General features: G+C 43.5%; 1 protein-coding gene across 4 annotated transcripts in view; it reads left to right on the forward strand.

Annotated features, from left to right (window-relative positions):
- The window catches only part of TOGARAM2 (TOG array regulator of axonemal microtubules 2), a 79,936-nt gene that overhangs the window by 17,035 nt on the left and 43,024 nt on the right, over positions 1–19,877 (forward strand). For all 4 annotated transcript variants that reach the window (XM_054983025.1, XM_054983035.1, XM_054983014.1 and 1 more), the window contains 5 exons: positions 233–450; positions 3,471–3,646; positions 3,898–3,944; positions 16,825–17,018; positions 19,520–19,646. In XM_054983025.1, coding sequence (XP_054839000.1) covers positions 233–450; positions 3,471–3,646; positions 3,898–3,944; positions 16,825–17,018; positions 19,520–19,646 — 762 coding nt within the window. The remainder of the gene's footprint in view (positions 1–232; positions 451–3,470; positions 3,647–3,897; positions 3,945–16,824; positions 17,019–19,519; positions 19,647–19,877) is intronic.

Genomic DNA, 19,877 nt, shown 5'->3' on the forward strand with positions numbered 1-19,877 from the left:
TGTAGCCTATGCTAGTGCTCAGCCTATCATCATGGATGATGGAGATCATTGCAAAGATGAGTATGGGATGTGCAGTTTGCTGGGATGAAAAGGCCTTTATTAAGGATATGGTGTGTAGCTCACTACATCTTAAGTTCAGAGAGATGAACATCCTTTGTGCAACCTACCCCATGAAGAATTAGCCTGCCAGTGTTTCCTGTTTCTTATGACCTACTCTGTTCTGTATTGGCAGGCTTGGCTGACCCCTCTGGGCCCAAGGGACTTGCTCTGAAACCAGCCATTTCCAGATCGGCCTCTCAAAGGCTGCTAATCACTTCTAAACCCATGCCTCCTATTCAGAGCATCCCCACCTCCCCAGAGGTGACAGATGAGCATCGAGAGTTGCAGAATGGCACATGCCACTTGAAAAGTGGAGGGGATCATCTGGAATCAACAGCAGCCCATCAGCAGGTACAGTCAACTAAAGATAATTGATTTGTCATGAGAAGATTGTACACTTAAGAGGGTCAAAGATTTGAATTAATTATGTTTTTGTTATGAAAAAGTAAGACACTCGAGTTTGCCTACACGACAAGTTTATTATCCGAGCTGATTGGCCTGAGTTGCGTTTGATTTAGCCTTAATGCACAGTCTTCAGCAGAAGCATCAGGAAAAAATGAAATATTCACATAGTAGAAAAATGAGTGATCGGTTAGAAATTATACGTATGATGCTGCCTTATACTGAATCATTGGTCTGTCAAGCCCAGTACAGTCTACTCTGACTGGAAGCTGCTCTTCAGCACACATGGAGAAGAGCCTTCAGTCCCCGCCGCCCCAAGTTTGTGTCCTGAAACAGTCTTGGGGATCTGCTGTTTGCTCCACTGGGAAACTTAAGAAGTTGTTGGATTCATCTTAATGACCCATCAGATCAACCATATGGGGTTCATACACACCAGTAGGTGCTGAAGGAGTGTGTGTACCTGGCAATGTTTATACCTTACAATGTTCCTCTTACTGTTAATTTTGGTGATCATGTAGTCAAGGTATTTTGCTGCTCCAAGCACCCTAATTCTGAACTGTATCCACTTTGGATCTGAGTGCAGTAGCATGGGACAAGAAGCCCCTCCAATTGCCCCTGCCCACACTGCAGCTCTCCACTAGTTTGGCATCCCAAACATATTCATGAATTCTAAGTGCTTCCCAAACTTCTAATCTGCACCTTGAGGGCCTACCTTTGTTTCTGAGTGAAGATGTTACTTTCCATGACTTTTAAAAATATTTTAAAATAAATTCACCAGCTTTCCTATTTTTAAAATGAGGGGCCATAGGTCAGCGGTAGAGCATCCATTTTGCATGGAGAAGGCTCAGTCCCTGGCATCTCCAGCTGAAAGAATGAGATAGTAGGTGATGTGAAAGACCTCCTGAGACTCTGTAGATCCAATGCCTGACAAAGTAGAGGGTACAGGTCTCAGTAGATAAAGGTTCTGACTTGATATAACATAGCTCCATGTGTAAACTCATTAGATTCCAGTGAATCTACTGGAAGTACTGACAGAAGAGAGTTTTCTTTAACACAAACACTGCAGCTCTCCACTAGTTTGGCATCCCAAACATATTCATGAATTCTAAGTGTTGTGATGCCAAAAAGAATCTAATCTACTTACCTATCTAGAAATGATTGACAGGAAAGAAAAAGCAGGCTTTTATTTACTATTTTTGTCTAAGACTCTGCTCTGTTCCTTTCTGGCACTGTTTACTAAAGGAGTATCATTGAAATTAGAGATGGGCATGCATGAACTGAAATATGAACCAACGTTTGTGACAAACCGGGCCAGTGCGTGGTTCATGAACCGGCAGTTCGTCAGAGCCCATTTCTGATGAACCGCCACAAACTTTATGCTGGTTCATTTGGTTTGTTTTTTGGTTCATCGCTGCAGACAGCCTGGCGCCAATCAATCACTTTCCTAGGCAACAGGGGGTGGACTTCCTGCAGACCTTCACTGACCTGGAAGTGACCTTCTGCTGACCCGGAAGGGACGTTTTCATGAACCAAATGAACCAGTTCACGAACTGGGGCAGGTTTGTGAAAGTCCGTGGTTCATGATGTGTGAAATGTGACGAACCACGAACCGCACGATTCATATTTTTTTCCTGGTTCATGCCCATCTCTAATTGAGATAGTGAAGTAACACCAGCCAACATCTACAAAGACTGTTTCATGCCAGATTACCCCAGAACTATTTAATGGACATGTCAGCTAAGTGAAATATACTGCTTTAACCATCTATTCCAGAATAAAAAAAATCCTTACTTGAGAAGATCATATGAACAGCCAATGAGATATGAAGTTGCTTTGGAGTTAATAACTTGCAGTTAGCAAGATATGACAAATTATTAAATAGCACTTGGAGAGAACCAAGGATCCAGTGATCACACCTTATCATCTAGGCTGGGGAGCTGATGAGGGCCTATAAGAGGAGCACTAATGCAAAAAAATTAATTAACTCCTAAGAAGCAGATTTTGATGGAAGGTCAAAGGAGTTACAAAACTGGCTGGAATTCAAGGCTGTCTGGCAGGAATAATAGATACATCTTGGAGAGTCTAATATAAATTCACTCCAATAACATTTTCAAAAGAAAAGGAGTGTTGAAATTCCACTGATGGAGGAAGGAAAGACAAGGAGAGGGAGCTCACACATCACTGTCAGTCCAAACACTGTCATGAGCTAGACAAATGAAGTACTTTTGCTGAAATAGTGGCGCTTTTATGCCACACAGCTCCTCATATTTCTGCTTCTATGAAACTCAAAAGTTTGTGTTCTACCCCAATAGAGTTTAGGTAACATGTATTCAATTGAACCAATTTGTGTCTCCCCTTCTCTGGAGCAGATACATCAGTTATTGTCTATAAAGAGATGAAAAGTGGAGTGCGAGGCTAGATACATTTTTTTTTCTTCCTTGTACTACCTTCCCTCTGTTTGCACTATGCTGCTACTTGCGTCATCAGCAATCCATTTCTTTTTCACCAAAGGCACTTCTAACCACCATATTACATTTTTTGCTCTTAGAAGGCAAAAGGAAGAGAAGACACAGAAAATTTGGCTGCATATTTGCCCAGGGTACACTTGTTACATAGAGAACAGATTCCTGTGCTACCACACGGAACAGCCTCCTGTGGGCTATATAATTGAAGATTTGTGTGGCTTGGGCTGACTGTCCAGGAAGCATGGCGTTGTGGCCTCCTTGATTGCTTCAAACAAACAGCACCTTCTATTCATTGGCTGATGGGGCTTCTGATGTCTTGTGGTCCTGTGAGTTCTGTATTTCTTCATCCTCTGTGTCTTGGCTTCCCACTGTTTAGTGGTGTGACAACATTTTCCTTCAAGTCAGTTTTTGAATTCTTGGTTGGGGCCATAAAACTCAACATTAATGACTGAAGTATTCTATTTTTGTTTTAATTTTAATCTTTCCTATTGTGCTTCTCTGTAGGACCTATGTGGCAATAATGAGAATGTCAGGAAATGTTTAGGTGCTGCTTTAATTCCACCCATACCCAAATCAGCAAAGGCACATGGAGGAAGTTCTCAGAACTTTCAGGAACCTCTTTTAAGTTCATCACAGTTTGATTCAACTTCTGTAGCTGTGGAGGAGTCCTCTGACTCTAGGTAACTCCTTCTCCTACCTCTTCAATGCACAGTTGAAAGATCTCACCTGCAGATTTCAAAAGAAAACAGCTTGCCCTATAGCAAAAAGGCCATGATACATGCCTGCTTTAAAGACTTGCTTCTTGCAACAGAAATGTGAATTGCAGCTCCTTGTTGCAGGATTGTGGCTCACTGGTATAGCAAGTTGTTAGAAAGCCCATTTCAATTCTCCTGTATCTTCATATTTCTTTTTTACTTCCATTTGCTTTAAGGTCAGATCCAGTGAGCAGTGCTGAAGAGAACTCCCTCAAAGTTCCAGGTAAGTATAGGTTGTGTTGCTATTAGAAGGCTAAATTAATATGGAATATCTTTCTCAGATAATCCACAATGTTTTGTTATCAGGGATGCCTTTGGTGTTACTTTTATTAGACATGGGTGGGTATATCCATGCCTTACAATGCATACAAGAAAGCTTAGATATGTATCTGTTTCCCAGTAGAGTGCATGCTCAGCAACCTTCTGCTAATCAGGCTGAAGAATTCACATCTTTGCAGAGAAACATCAGTGTATTTTACCTTTCCAGTATGACTTTTATGTGCCTTTTAAGTAATGCTGGAAGAAAGCACTGAAGCACAACAAATGCATTCAGAGTGATGAGGTCTTGTCACTTGTGAGCAGATACAATGCCTCATGAGTTCATCTGTCCACTGAGAGAAAAAGGAATTGAAGTGTCCATTGATGGGATGATGAAAAATAATCACAAGGACTGGCTGGAGTTGTTCATGGTTGTTGAGTCTCACAGTTGTGTGTTGTCATAGTAGTCACTAGTCTTAAGCTTCTCTGGCAAATCTTTATCTAGAAAGACAGACAGTCATTTCTCCCAGGCAAAATTTGTAGACAGGGCAAAGTAAGGGTAACCACTGAAAGCATGTAATTAATCAAGAAGGAAAATTGAATCGTGGCACTAGAAAGCGGGGAAGGCAAGGCTAAGCCCACAAGGGGCTGTTTCATTAGACTGATGATGAGGCAAGAGTCTTCAAAGACCTCTTGGTGAATGGAGATGTAAAGGACTGAATGAAATCCAATGTGAATTCAGACATCTCTTGGTTGGTGTTAACAATTATCATGGAGATGAGATTCAAATTACTCCTGTGGAAAGAACAAGAGGTGATGTTAGGTCCTGATCTGCAGATGTGTAGTTTGTAATGTATTTAACCAGCTGAGTCTGTTCATCAGCTGCAGCCCTTCCTCAAAAGGGGTTGTCTGGCCATGCTCTTGTCAGCTCCAGGTTACACCAGAGTAGGTGCTCTCAATGTAGGGCTATCATTGAAAATAGTATGGAAACTTCAACAGGTTCAATATGCTGAAGCAAAGTTGCTGTATGGTAACCAGACAAAGGCAAATATAGACACATCTGATGTAGTGGTTAAGAGCACAGGACTCTAATCTGGAGAGCCGGGTTTGATTCCCCACTCCTCCACTTGAAGCCAGCTGGGTGACATTAGGCTACTTACAGTTCTCTGGAGCTCTCTCAGTCCCACCCACCTCACAGGGTGATTGTTGTGGGGTAATAATAGCATACTTTGTAAACCGCTCTGAGTGGACATTAAGTTGTCCTGAAGGGCGGTATATAAATTTATTATTATTATTATTATCTCTACCAGCCAGTTTGGTATAGTGGTTGTTGTGAATTTTCTGGGCTGTATAGCGTGGTCTTGGCATTGTAGTTCGTGATGTTTTGCCAGCAGCTGTGGCTGGCATCTTCAGAGGTGTAGCACCAAAAGACAGAGATCTCTCAGTGTCACAGTGTGGAAAAGATGTTGGCAGGTCATTTATATCTCCTCAGGAGGGGTGGGGTTGAACTGAGTCATCCTGTAAGAGTTTCCCAGGGTGTGGAATGCTAATGGAGGGAGGCTTCACTGTATCCTGAGGAGTTTCTTTTGCGTATGGATTGGTGCTTGATGTGCTAATCTTCTCTGCAGGGCTATTGTCGGGTATAGAGTGTTTTGTTAGCCTGGTGTTTTTCAGGACTGGAAACCATGCTCTATTCATTCTTAAAGTCTCTTCTTTCCTGTTGAAATTGTGCTTATGCTTATGAATTTCGATGGCTTCCCTGTGCAGTCTGACAAAGTAGTTGGAAGTGTTGTCAAGTATTTTAGTGTCCTGGAATAGGATACACTCTATACCTGACAATAGCCCTGCAGAGAAGATGCCAGCCACAGCTGCTGGTGAAACGTCAGAAACTACAATGCCAAGACCACGGCTATACAGCCCGGAAAATTAACAACAACCATTGTTCTCCGGCCGTGAAAGCCTTCGACAATATATAGTTTGGTATAGTGGTTAAGAGCACGGGACTCTAATCTGGAGAGCTGGGTTTGATTCCCCACTCCTCCACTTGAAGCCAGCTGGGTGACCTTGGGCTAGTCACAGTTCTCTGGAGCTCTCTCAGCCCCACCCATAATAATGACATGCTTTGTAAACCACTCTGAGTGAGCATTAAGTTGTCCTGAAGGGTGGTATATAAATAGAATATTATTATTATTATTATTGTTATTACTCAATTTAAGCTGCTGATTTGGATTGTTGAAGTTCAAAGTGGCCTGGGACCAGAGTATATTAGGGACCACCTTCATCTGTGTGACCTCCCTGAATGTTACAATTGTCAGTTCAGGCAATGCTTTGTGTCTCCTTCCACTTCAGAGGTAAGGTGAGTGGCTTCTGACTTATGGCGATTCTAAGAATTAGTGACCTCTGATACATCCTATCCCTAACAGCCTTGCTCAGGTCTTGCAAACTGAAGGCCGTGGCTTCCTTTATTGCATCAATCTATCTCACGTTAGGACTTACTTTTTCCCTACTGCCTTCCACCTTTCCTAGAATTGTGTTTTCTAGTAAGTCTTGTCTTCTCATGAAGTGAACAAAGTACAATAGTCTCAGTTTAGTCATTTAAGCTTTTTTCACTGTCCAACTTTCACATCCATACATAGTAATAGGGAATACCATAGTATGAATTATCTTGGTCTCCAGTAACAAATCCTAGTCCTTAAGGATCTTTTTTAGTTCCTTCATGGCTGCCCTTCCAAGTGTCAATATCCTTCTGATTTCTTAGTCACGGTCTCCCTTTTGGCTGATGATTGAGCCAAGAAATAAAAAATCTTAAGCAATTTCTATATCTTCATATCATCCTTAAAATTGTGTATTGTATTAGAAGCTGACTTTTTGATGTTTTTATTTTGTACTTTATATCATATTGTTATTTTTACTGCAATTCTGCTATTTTACATTGTTTTATTTTGCTTTAAAATGTTAAGATTTTATTATTTTTCTTGTTACTATATTGGGTGGCTTCTTGTATGGCATGTTGAATAGGTGGCATATAAAGATTTTAAATAATATGTGAACCAGAGTGATCAATGTCTGGAGACCAGGAAACAAGGCACACATGTTGGAGTGAATACCCAGAGATCTGTTTAGGAACTAGTATACACTATGAAACCATTTTGGATACTGTTTCTTAGAATACTGGTGTAAGCATTTTAACCTTTTAGTATAAAGAGAGCTGACTTAACTGCAATGAAAGATGAGATGAATAGACTTTAAATAAATAAATTAATAAATAAATAATAATAATAATATTTGATTTATATACCACTCTTCAGGACAACTTAATGCCCACTCAGAGCGGTTTACAAAGTATGTTATTATCCCCACAACAAAACACCTTGTGAGGTAGGTGGGGCTGAGAGAGCTCCAGAGAACTGTGACTAGCCCAAGGTCACCCAGCTGGCTTCAAGTGGAGGAGTGGGGAATCAAACCCAGCTCTCCAGATTAGAGTCCCACGCTCTTAACCGCTACACCAAACTTTGCCTCTGCTGGCGAGCAAGTTCTGCCTTGTGTGTGAAAATGAGATTTCACTCACTGTCTCAAGGGTGACTGCCTGGTCAAAAACTATGTGTGAGCTGGAAAGCTTTGCATTGATTAGACTCCCAGACATACCAATAATACTTGAAATTTGGAAATCACAGGCTGTGGAAGAACATGGGAGAAGCTTCCATGTTAACGCTATTGGCCTCAGTTAAGGGAAGTAAGGGAAAAGGAGAGAGGCAATATTGTAGGAATTTACCACATGATCCACCTCTCCAATTTAATTTCAGATTTCCAAGAGAAAGTAAGATGCAACTCGAGCAAAGTTTCACTTATAACACTTGGATAACATGAACCAGGCTACAAGTTAACCTACACTTGTTACCTGGCTAACGTTTTGGGGTAAGAGCACAAGTTTTGAAGCTGGCAGGATCTATTTCTGTTGCCACAGTGCTGTTCACTGTAGTATGTGACAATATGAACCTGTAATTCTGGTCTACTGAATGAGAAAAAGGATAGCTTTTAATGTGGGAGTTTTAATGATAAAACACTTTTTTAGGCTAATCCTGTAACAGCACTCGTATCTCGTCATTTAATAATAGAAAATATGCTATTGGTTTTTAAATAGCATTGTTGTGTAAACTAAGATTACTTTCCGGTGTGGCTTTAACACTTTTAAGCCATAGCATTGTTAGTTCTCTGTGCCTCTGCTGGTGAGCACGTCTTGCTTTGTGTGTGAAAATGAGATTTCACTCACTGTCTGAAGGGTGACTGCCTGGTCAAAGGTGCTAATTTCAAGGGGGCTACACTGCTAGCTCTGATAATGAGCCCACTATAGGGAATGCCTCAGAAAGGGATTTATTGTGGCAACCACTTCAGCAGATATATTCTTTTAAAGCGGTGTTTAATTTGCTTTTAAAGAGGAGGACATTTATTTTGCCTTGGCTGTAAATACTTGTCTGTTACAATAAAGCACAAGAATATGCCATCACTTAAACAAAATCCCTTTTCAATCAATGAAGTGAGGAATGTAATACAGGTCTGAAATGAGTGGAAGAGCATACAATATGCAAACTGAGGTCAGTGGTAAGAAGTGATGCCTCAGACCTGTGGTGTAAACCTGCCAGTCCTTCCTTTATTTTCGCCTGGGTCTCTGTACCTCCTTCGTTTAATTTGCCCATGTCCCTGATTTAAGTTCAAACCCCCATTCTGCAATGGAATCTTGCTGGTGACCTATGGCCAGTTACACACTCTCAGCTTAACTTGCCTTACACGATTGTTGTGAGGATAAAATGGGAGGACAGGAGAATGAAGTAAACTGTTTTGGGTCCCTATTGGGGAGAAAAGCAGGGTATAAATGAAGCGAATAACTACATTTAGTCTGACTCCTGCCCTACCTCCTGGGGAATGCTTTGGATTTTAATGGCCTGTCCACTACAGTAACTGTTTGTACTTTTGGTTCAGGAGGTATTCTGTGAAAAGGAAGGCCTGTTTTTGCCCCTGCATTAACACCTGGAAGCCAGCAACTGATCCCATGTTGTTTAATATGTCTGTTGTAGGATTGCTTGTGCTCTGTTTCAGCATTTCTTCAGCTCTGTATTGGATTTTTGTTGGTTTTAGATCTTTACAAATTTGCATGTATATACCCTATTACAAGTTTATTGAAATGTATCTGATATTGACTGTACTGACTCACATTATGTAATCTACCTTGAGTCTCAGTGAGAAAGGCAGATTATAAATAACACAAATAAATAATAAAACAAATGCACAGTCTGTATGGCTCCTACACATTGGAGGCACATCTAATCCCTTTTCAAACTGGCATTTGGATGTGCTGTACCAAGTTCAAATGGGATTCTTGGGGAGCAGGTTTTTTATTTTTTTGTAAAATCCAGCTTTATAACAGGCACAGAAGCTAAGGGGCAAACCTCTTAATGAGAGAGACACTTGAGAATATACTTACTCCTCTGCAAAGGTATGTGTGAGAGAGCACTCTGAATATTTATTAAAAGTATTTGTCCCAGCTTTCCAGATATGTCCAAGGAGGCTTAAAACAATAAGATAAAAATAACTAAAACAGCACTGTAAATGGCATGAAAAATACATTAGCAACAAAGTAAATCACTAATGGGTGCACGTTCTTTGCATGCTCTGCTGATGGGACAATCTTATTCAATTTCTTGTCCTTGTTGCAGATGCTGGACTTGCATGGCTTTTGGACAGTGATGCCCCCCCAACCCTAAGCAATGCCATGGGGGGCATGGTAAGCTGCTGGAGAAAGAGAAGGCAGGGAAAGATCTGCTTCTGGCTGCAGAATGCTCATAGGCTACATTCCAATAGACAGAACAGCAGGCAACACCAATACACAGAAGTAAAAACAGTATGGAATTGGAGAGGGGGCAAGCCACCCCAGTCTTGTCAGATGTTGGAAGCTAAGTAGGGTTGGCATTGATTAGTACCTTGATGGGAGACCACCAAGGAAGACAAGGGCTACTGTGCAAAGGTAGGCAATGGCAAGCTACCTCTCTAAGAGCCAAGCTACAAGTGACGCCTGACACAGGTTGGACACTTGTCAGCTTCCCTCAAGTTTTGTGGTGCAATCGTATGGAGAGTTACTCCAGATTAAACCAGCGGATGTCAATGAATTTAGACTGGAGTAACTGTGTAGAACTGCACTGCTGATAATCAGTCTGTATCAGTGCCAGGAAGTTCTATCCTCACTGGAGAAAAGAATGAAGAACATACAGGCAGAAGTGTCATCAACACTATCGTTTCATGCAGGTTATTTCTAGAGGCAGGGAGAGATGGTGGAAATTATTATCCTCAGAAAGAATGACAGTCAAGAGGTGTGAGTTGGATACTCTTTCTCAGGAAGAATGATATCCAGTTTACCTAGATTTTCCATAAAGCTCAAGAGTCACCATTTCAGATTATCCAGAGAAGTAGACATGCTTGTTGCAGCCAAAAAAAGGAGCTTTGTGGCACAATAAAGACTAGAAGACATGCTGTGGCATTAGCTTATATGAAATAGAATCCACTTAATCTGATTGTTAACTGAGTCCTCCTTGGCTGCAGACAGAAAAATTTTAAACAGTGGGATTTTTACCCTAAAGACAATGAAATGTAGGGTTGCCAACTCTGAATATGGAAATTACTGGGCATTGGGGGATGAGCCAGGGGAGGGTGGGGTTTGGGAAGGGGAGAGAGCTCAGCAGGAATGGGATGCCATACAGTCTGCCCCCCCACAGCAGCATTTTCTCTGGAGAGCAGCTGTGATTCTGGGAGATCTCCAAGCCCCACCTGGAGGTTGGCAACCATCATGAAATGTAAGAGCTGCAAACAAACATTTCTATGCAAATATCAGATATATAAAAGATGAGTACAGTGACCATTCACAGTAGCAGTAACTGGCAATTACACAGTCTTTCAAGTTTTATTGAACTAATACAATTACCGCAACGAATGAGAAAAGCTCCTCTTGATACAAACATAATGAATACTATTTACCTTTCTGATAAAATATAATTCAGCAATTTCTCACTTTGAAGTAGCCTCACAACATTTTGTCACAGTGAATTCTGTTTTGCGAAGGAGTCCTTTCTTATTCCTGTTAATCTTTTGCCAATCATTTTCATTCAGTGAGCCTGAATTCTAGTTTTATGAGACAAAATACTTTTCTGTATGCACTCCTCACTATACATAATTTTATAACTTCTATGCAGTTTGTTAGTCGGCTCTTTTTCTAATGCAAATTGCCCTCAATTCCAGCCTTTTAGTAATTGGAAAGATCTTCCTACCTTTTCTTCATATTGATTGCCCCTTTCTGCTCCTCAAGCTCTATGATTTCCTTTTTTGAAGTGGAACAACCAGAATTGTACTCATATTTGTACTCAGAATTGTTTTTAGAATTGTACAAATATTCCAAATTTTAAAACTAACTGGCTTATCCCTTCTGTTCTTTCCCAGGCTTTTATCCCCAGGTGGTAGGACAGAGAGGGGAGAAAGGCAGGAGGAAGAGAGACAGAGAGTGAGTGACCAGTTAGTGAAGGAGCTCTACTTGTCTGGCCAATTAGGGAATATTTGATGGGAGAGCCTTTTTCGAATTCTTGCAAGAACATAAAAGCAGGTCTTGCTCAGAGCAGACTCCATTTTGAGTAAGATTTCCAGAGACCGTGCTATCAGGGGTCTTAGCCTCTGGCTGTTCTGGGAGTCTGTCTTTTGGATTTACCTCTGCATTTTGGATCTGCAATTTGGATTAATGCTGCTGCTTGTCTGGAGAACCACCTGAAGAACTGCTGCTTGGTTTGAGAGTCATAGACTCATTTTTTTCCTGATTTGCAGGTAGGATTGCCAGGTGTCCAGTATTTACCCAGACAGTCTAGTATTTTGGGGGGACTATCTGGGGAAAACATCCTCTTTCTCCCTTCCCTCTCCCCTCCTTTGGTTGCAAGGCACCAGTCAGAAGCAACCAGTCAGCCCAGTGCCCAAGTGGCCTCCTGCGACTGTGCGGCAGTGCTCAGGAGCAGCCAGCAAGTCTGAGGGCCCAGGTGGCCTGCGGCTGCACAGGAGTGGCACCTAGAAGTGGAAGGGGGATTGGCGTGATGATGTCATTTTCTGCAGTGATGTCATCATGCTGCCCCAGGAGTGTGCATTAAAAGTAAGTCCCCTCTGCTTTTCCCCAGGTCCGGAATTAGTCTGGACTCCATCTCACAACCCTTTTTTGGGGGGGAGGGGATTGGCCTGGAGTTGGGTTGGGGAGAGGTAGAGTAAGGGTGGGGAAAGGGGCAAGTTTTCTTGAGTTTGGTTGTTATGGGTTTTCCGGGCTGTATTGCCGTGGTCTTGGCATTGTAGTTCCTGACGTTTCGCCAGCAGCTACACCTCTTCAGAGGTGTAGCACCAAAAGACAGAGATCTCTCACTGACACTGAGAGATCTCTGTCTTTTGGTGCTACACCTCTGAAGATGCCAGCCACAGCTGCTGGCGAAACGTCAGGAACTACAATGCCAAGACCACGGCAATACAGCCCGGAAAACCCACAACAACCATCGTTCTCCGGCCGTGAAAGCCTTCGACAATTTCTTGAGTTTCTTTTCAGTTTATTTAATAATTGCTTTTGCTTGTTTTCAGGTGGTTGTTGCTTGCTGCTGTTGTGGGGGGAGATTGCTTTTGCTTGATAGTTGCTTGGTGTTATTATTAAGAGTTGCTTTTCTTGTGGGAGGGAGTGCTTTTTCTTGTTGATTTAAAGGTTAGCTACTGTTCATTGTTAATATGTTAAGAGTTGCTTGCTGTTTTGGGGGGTGGGTGGGCAACTTGCTCTTTACCTCTATTAAAGAGGTGTTTCTTGTTTTACATTGCAGTTGTTTATTTTTTTGTCTCTAGTAGACTTTTGGGGTGTAGACTCTAGTAGACTTTTTAAAAATTCTTCTGATATTTGACTTGGTATTGAAAAAACCCCAAAATTGTGTGTGTGGGGGGGGGAATTTTGTGGGTTACTGCTGTGTTAGGGAATGTAGCACAGTTCAGGTAGGCCTACTCCGAAAGTATCAGTATTACTAGTGAGGAGACAGAATGGGTGAAAGGAGAGGAGTCCAGTGGGGCCCTGGAGGAAATATGAAGGAGAAGAGTAGTGGAGTGGAGAGGAGAGAGAGAGCTACAGCTTTCTCCCCACCTGCACAAGAGGCTTGCCCCAATGCTATGATTGCCAGCTCCAAGTTGGGAAATTCCTGGAGATCTAGGGGGTGAAACCTGGAGAAACCTGGAGAAAGAGGGAGTTGGGGAGGGAAAGGACCTTGGCATGGCATAATTCCATAGAGTCCACCCCCAAAGTAGCCATTTTCTCCAGGTGAACTGATCTCTGTGGCCTGGAGACCAGTTGTAATTCCGGGGGATCTCCAGCTACTACCTGGAGGCTGGCAACCCTACCGGATGCTGCCTTCCACCAGCCCGTCCTCTTGCAGCATCATAAGGTGTCCTTGGGGTGGATTTGGGGGTTGTGAGTCTTCTGGTGCTTTAGCTCACCCCAGGGACCCAGAGGTTGCTGGAGGAATTAGAAAAGAGGATCACTACCAGTGAGCTTTCTCTAGTTTCCTCTGAGGCCAACAGTATGATTTACAAGGAGAAGCATGAGGACAAGATGGAGGTGGCAAAAGAGGAAGAAATATAGGGAGTACCCCCCCCGCAGGGTGCTGCCATCGCAACCCCTTTGCCCTCGGCCATCTCCTTCTGCCCCCTCCCCCTAGATATAGTGTGTTTGCTCCGAGCGCCTCACAGGAGGTGGCTCCTGGGGTGCCCACTAGGGGTGTGCAATTTGGATTTCCAGTTCAGGAAAAATACCCAAATCGGACCCGATTCACAAAGATTCAGGATTTCCACATGCAGTGGCACGGAAAGGGGCATTTTAACCCCCAAATCAACAGTTTGGCAGGGAGTACCCCGCCAGGCAGCTGAAGCTGGTGGGATTTAAACTGCCCCCCCCGCCGCTTATTTCTCCTGATGGGAGGAGCAGGAGGGAATCCCCTCCTGCCCCTCCCATCGGGTGAAATAAGCAGCTGGGCAGGGAAGTTTGTCAGTGTGCTCCAAATATTTACAGAGCACACCGAAGTGGGTTAAATAAGTGATTCCTGGAGTGGTGTGCCGCTTCGGAAATCCCTTATTTACAATTTTTTCCCACTTTGGGGTTCCCAAAGCGGGAAACCCGATTTTTTTTTCTGCACACCCTTAGTGCCCACTGCTGCAGGGAAACATGGGTCTCCCTACACTTCTGCCATCTGGGATCACTTCCAGAAGACGAAGGATCCCATGCTATGCCAGCTGTGTAGGGCCTGGATCAGTAGAGGGAAAGATCTGGCTCATCTCTCAACTACCAGTCTCAAGAACCACTTGAAGAAGCACCACCAGATGGCACTTCTTTGAAGGGAGAGAGCGCTGCTTTCACACGGTCGCCAGCAGTCTGAGAGGTGTGTGTGTGTCCCATGACCATCTCTAGCACTGTCCCTCTCATGGTTCCTGTAGGGAAGAGATGCCAAGCATCACTGACAGAAAGGTTTGGTGGGGTGACAGTAGTGTGCCAAGAAGGGGGATCCAGAGGGCAGGGAAGAGGGTCACTTGACTCATTGGCAAGATGCTCACTCTTGACAAACTCCCTTTTTCATTGTCGAGGATGTCAACTTCCACAGGGTGCGCCAAGAAGTCTGTCCTTGGTACACACTCCTTGCTTGTACCACACTGAATAAGGTCATGGTAAAGGACTGCCAGGGACCATGTGAAGGCACAGTTGTCTTACGGTGCTGGGAGAAGTGTGCATTTCACACCAGACATTTGGACCTGCTCTCATTGCAGCATGCATATCACTTGCTAAACCTTTAAGGACTTCACCATCATGGTCTCGTCTGACACAGCCACCCTGGGTCTGATCATTCCTTTGAAGCAAATGCTTTAGAGGAAAATGGCCTTCTGACACAGACACAAGACATGCAGACCTTGTCCCAGCAGTGTGCGTGCTTGTTATAAGGCTGCAAGAGGGCATCACGTCCCACCTGCAACCTTTCACTGAGAAGGAACCATACATGTTGGTGACCATGTGTCAAGGGCAGTATCACCAAGTGGGCCAGGAAGTTCTCCAGTTTCAGAGATGAGCTCTATTGGCAGGAGCAGTATGTACAGGCCAAGAGGTGCATCTTGCCAGCAGAAGGGGAGGAGAGGGAGGGCTGCTTTACTGTTGCACCTCCTCTTCTGTGCAGGATTCACCCATAGCCACTCCTGAGATGTTGATGCAAAATGTTGGCCATTGAGGAGGCGCTTGGGCCCTCTGGGAATGTGAGGCACATGAACCAGGATTTGGCAAAGGCAACAGTCAGGGACTACTTAGTCAGGGACAACTTTTCAGAGCCCTGCAAGTTGCATGCCACTTGTTACTGGGCCAAGAAAGAGGCAGTCTGGCCAGACTTCTCTTGTGGCTCAGAGGCCTCTCATGTGTCCTCTGATGAGCATGCAGAACAAGTCTGTCTTCTCCCATGTGGGAACATGGTCAACCCTCATCGTACTTCCCACCTTCCCTGGAGAGTTGAGCTGCTGGTCTTTCTGAAGGTCAACTTGCTGCTTTTTCAGTTACCCGACTCTGGGCTTTGAGAGTGATTGACACGAACACGTCCTTCTTATGCCTGACTTGTCTGCCAGTCTGTGTTGAGAAGGTGGGGGAAAGAAAGTTAAGAAAAGCAGCACCAAAAATGTTCTCTTGCCATTGGAAGAGGAAGAGAGATGCTAGGGAAATTAAAGAATTCACACCACATACATGCCAATGTTAAATTAAAACAAGTAGAAACACCCACAGAAGGACCCAAAATGAATCTAGTGCAGCATGCTGTTGTGTTGTTGTTGTGTTAACTAAACTTTCTTTTGCACAGGGGTGGAACAGGAGGGCCAGTGATGAAAGGCAGCTTCTACAGCTGTGTCTCTAGGTTCCTCAAAGCCAGAAAATGGAAGTGTAGATTGTAGACTGCTGAGAGAGGAGAACTAGGGTTACCCAAAGTTACCCTTTCCTCTCACTTTCCGAGGCCTTTCTTGGGAGGGAGATCTTATACTAAGTTACTACTGTGTGCATTTGTTTGCCATTGCCAGTACATTGTGCCAGGTGGTGGTTCTGTACTGGCTAAGTGCTGTAATAAAGAATACTACTACTACAAGTGGTGGTTCTGCTGCTGTGCGTTGATATGTTGGGACTGAGCCTTTGGCTAATGGTTGCCTTGCCCTGCCTTTTTGATTAACGGGGTGTTTTCTTTTGTTTTTGCTGGAAAGTCAGCTTGGATTTTTTTCCTCCCTTAGGGTGGGGGCAGCTTGTTCAGGGGCCCATAAAATTGGATCCCTGGGTTCAGTATTCTTGAAACTTGTCTACAGTGGACATTAGCTTCCTTGCAATTTTGGTGGAGTTCGCTTGAAAAATGCCACCCAGCCCCCAATAGGTTATCCCATAGAGAATAATGGATCCAGATTGCTGAATAAAGTCTGGATCCAAATACTAAATTGGTACTTTTGGGCCCTAATATTTGGAATACCAAATACAGAAAGTATTCCAGATACCCTGATGCACACACCCCTAATATCATCACCCTTAGTCAGAAGTAGAAAAGTTTGCTTTTTTCATGGTATCAATCACTCCCGTTATTTTTTGTGTTCATCCATAAAGAACTATTTCAATCTGTTGCCGTATCTTCCTGGTTTATATCATTCATATACATTAATATATTGTATAATTTCTGGGCTTATGTTGTCTACAGTAATGCTTTTTGTTTCATTTTTGTCCATGCTAACATGTTGGTTGTTTTGCTCCTTAGAAACCAGAATGCTGGAATCTTCTTTGCCTGCTTTCAGACGTAGCCTGTCTACCTCCTTGAAGGCTGCTGCATCTGCTGAACCCTTACTACCTTTAACTACCCACTCTCTCAGTCTGGGGCTGTTGAAAGAAGGTTGCCAGCTCTCCAGTACTCACCTTGTAAAAGAGGATGAGTGGAAGGAGAACAATGGAAGGGTATGTGCTGATTTCCCCCTTCCTATTCTAATAAGGGCCTTTTGGTGGGATCGTGGAAATGCCTTTTAGCACTTGATTTAACAGCAGTGGGAAAGAAAAGTATGACAAGAAAAAAAATCAGTTAGTGAGGTACACGTGTGACAATTTCAGCATTAGGTCTGTTGTCTCTTTGGTTGATCACGCCTGTTATAATGAGACTTTAAGCAGATCCCTCCAGGTTCCACAAAGAACTGATTCCAGATGCTTATGAAAGACTGAACCTTTTCACACTTACAGTTTAAACCACCATTTATGAGCATTCGCCTCAATCGCAATGGCTTTGGCATGGCACCCCCACATCTGCTCTGTCAGAGGCACTTGGCCGAGTGGTCCTAACTGCAACAACTCCAGTAGCCATAGGTTTATTCCCTCTTCCAGCCTTAGTTACCTACCGGCAACTAATTTCTGCGACCCAGCATCAATTCAGGGGAAAACCCAGGAGTGACTTAGGATATCTCTGGAAATCACCGGAAACTCTTGGTTTTTACCATAGAGTTTCCAGCATTTCTTAGAACGACCCTATAACACTTCTGTGTTTTTCCTAGAAGTAACATAATAGTACAAATGATGCTGTGCCCCCCTCCCACATTTCTCTGCCTCCAACCCTCTTGCTCGGTTCCAGACACAGCCTGGCAATCCTAAGCAGCCATCTTAACAAACACATTGCTATTGCTTCTTTCTAGACACCACTAGGAGGCAAATGGCCTTTCCTCCACACACTAATTCTTTCTTAGCTGTATCATTATGTGTAACTCATTTCCTCAGTGCTGATCCATGGTTTGCCAATGGGAGTAACAGGGATGACCATTGTATTTGTGGGCCAAACTAGATATGATGGTGTCCACAAGTATGACCCATGGATGCTACTGCTGCTGTTTTAATGAATTGTTATTGATGCGTTTACACTATTATGCTACCCTGTTGATTTTTATTCTTGTGATCCACTCTGAGCCTGCTTCTGGTGTGAGTGGAATATAAATTGAATTAAATAAATAAATAAATTTAAAGCCTAATTACGTGATTCAAAAATGCTGCAAGGCAGCACAGCATAATCAATTGTTCTTTTTTCCTACTGCTCCTGCTTTGGCACTTGAAAAGGCATGTGGGGTTGGAGTGGGACAAGAACACCTCTTTCCACCATGCTGCAGGCCAAATCAGGATCATTCTTTTGTGGCATTTTTAAATTGCCTCACCAGACTTTAAAATGACATCATCACCCATGGATCTGACACAAGGACACCATCACATTTAGTTTGGCCCTGTGTGGCTTCAGGTCACAGGCCTTAGTGATACTGACATAAGAATAATTCTTTACTTGTGAGTAGACATGGGCATGAACTGCATTATGAACCAAAAAAAACCACGAACCGCTCAATCTTCCGTTTGCGATCTGGCGGTTCGTAAGCGTCCATGGCTAACGAACCAGTGTTTGTTAGAGGCGCAGTTTGGTGCGTTCTTCCACGGTTCGTGAAGCCAGACAGTCAGGCACCATCAATCAATTCCCTTGGAAATGGAGCCGGGGGAATGCCTGATCTCTGTTTGCACTCCTTCTGTCGCCCTGGAAACGTGAATGGAAGCCCAGCTTACCTTGATCGGCAGGTCTTCCTTCCAACCACGGAGCTGCAAAGCAGTTACAGGTTGAGAGAAGACACCTGGGGGAGGGAGGGGGTGTTCTGTAGCCATGGGCACTCCGATATCATCCCTGCAAACCCTGATAGGTAGCTCTGACGGCCAACCACAGACCTCCTGTGTTGCTCAATGGGACCTCAGCTTATAAAAAGCAGTGGAGTGTGACAGAGCTGTTGCTTGCTACTTGCTAGCCTTTGGGGAGAGAGACAGAGAGAGTTTAATTGGAGCTTAGATCCCTATTGCAATCTTGACCAAACTTGGGTAATGGCTGGAGGAGAGCTTGTTAAACACTCCCCAGGAATATGGGCTCTCTAATTCCAATGGGGGCCGTTCTGACGCCCACGAACCTCGAACCGGTTCGGCAACGGGAAAAGTTCGTTGTGGTTCACTGGTTTGAGTTCGTCGTTGGCACCAAACCACGAACTGCTGGTTCGTTAAATTTTTTCAGTTTATGCCCATGTCTACTTGTGAGCATCCTCAGAGCCTAGCTGTCCATTAAATAACAAGTGCGGATAATAGAAGCCTGACTGACTTTTTCTAAAGGAAAAGCTGCTTCCTGAGGAGGTGGAGAAATGGTGGTCATTTAAAAGGGCTGCTTAACCCTTTCCCAGCCCACTATTTTACCACTCAAATTACGCATTTTTGTTTTTCCTTTTTTTAAAAAAAAAATGACCATTGGGATTTCATTGCACATGCTTGCAGGCAATGAGTTATTAGGCCCTAGTCACGCTACAGTGTCAGTTTCTCATGGAAGTAATTTTTCAGTAACTCTTGCACATAGCAAGGGTTAGGTCTGTTTCATGCACTACTGTGCGTCTCCTTTCTGTCTTCAGATCCTTGTGACCATATCCAAGTCTGCTCAGGAGAAAATGCGTCAGAAGCAGTTAAGGGAGATAGAACTTTTGCGCAAAGAAAGAGAAAAGGATAGATCTGACCAGCTACAGAGAACTGCTCAGGAAGGTATGTGGCTACTTAAATGGGGGAAATGTCAGCCTGGATTTCAAATTTATCCTTTGAAGAGATTAGAGTGTAAATTGTGGAAAGGGGAAAATAATCAGGCCATGAGATCAGGTAATCTCAGGGTTGCTATTTTTTTCCCCCGACAAAAATTCTTGGATTGACTGTTGCATGACAGGTTGATATGCAATAGGTCCTTCCTTTCCCAGTATGAAGGCTTAAAGAGGAAAAGGA

Source organism: Eublepharis macularius, chromosome 1 (genome assembly GCF_028583425.1).
Source record: "Eublepharis macularius isolate TG4126 chromosome 1, MPM_Emac_v1.0, whole genome shotgun sequence".
In the NCBI taxonomy this organism is placed as follows: Eukaryota; Metazoa; Chordata; class Lepidosauria; order Squamata; family Eublepharidae; genus Eublepharis; species Eublepharis macularius.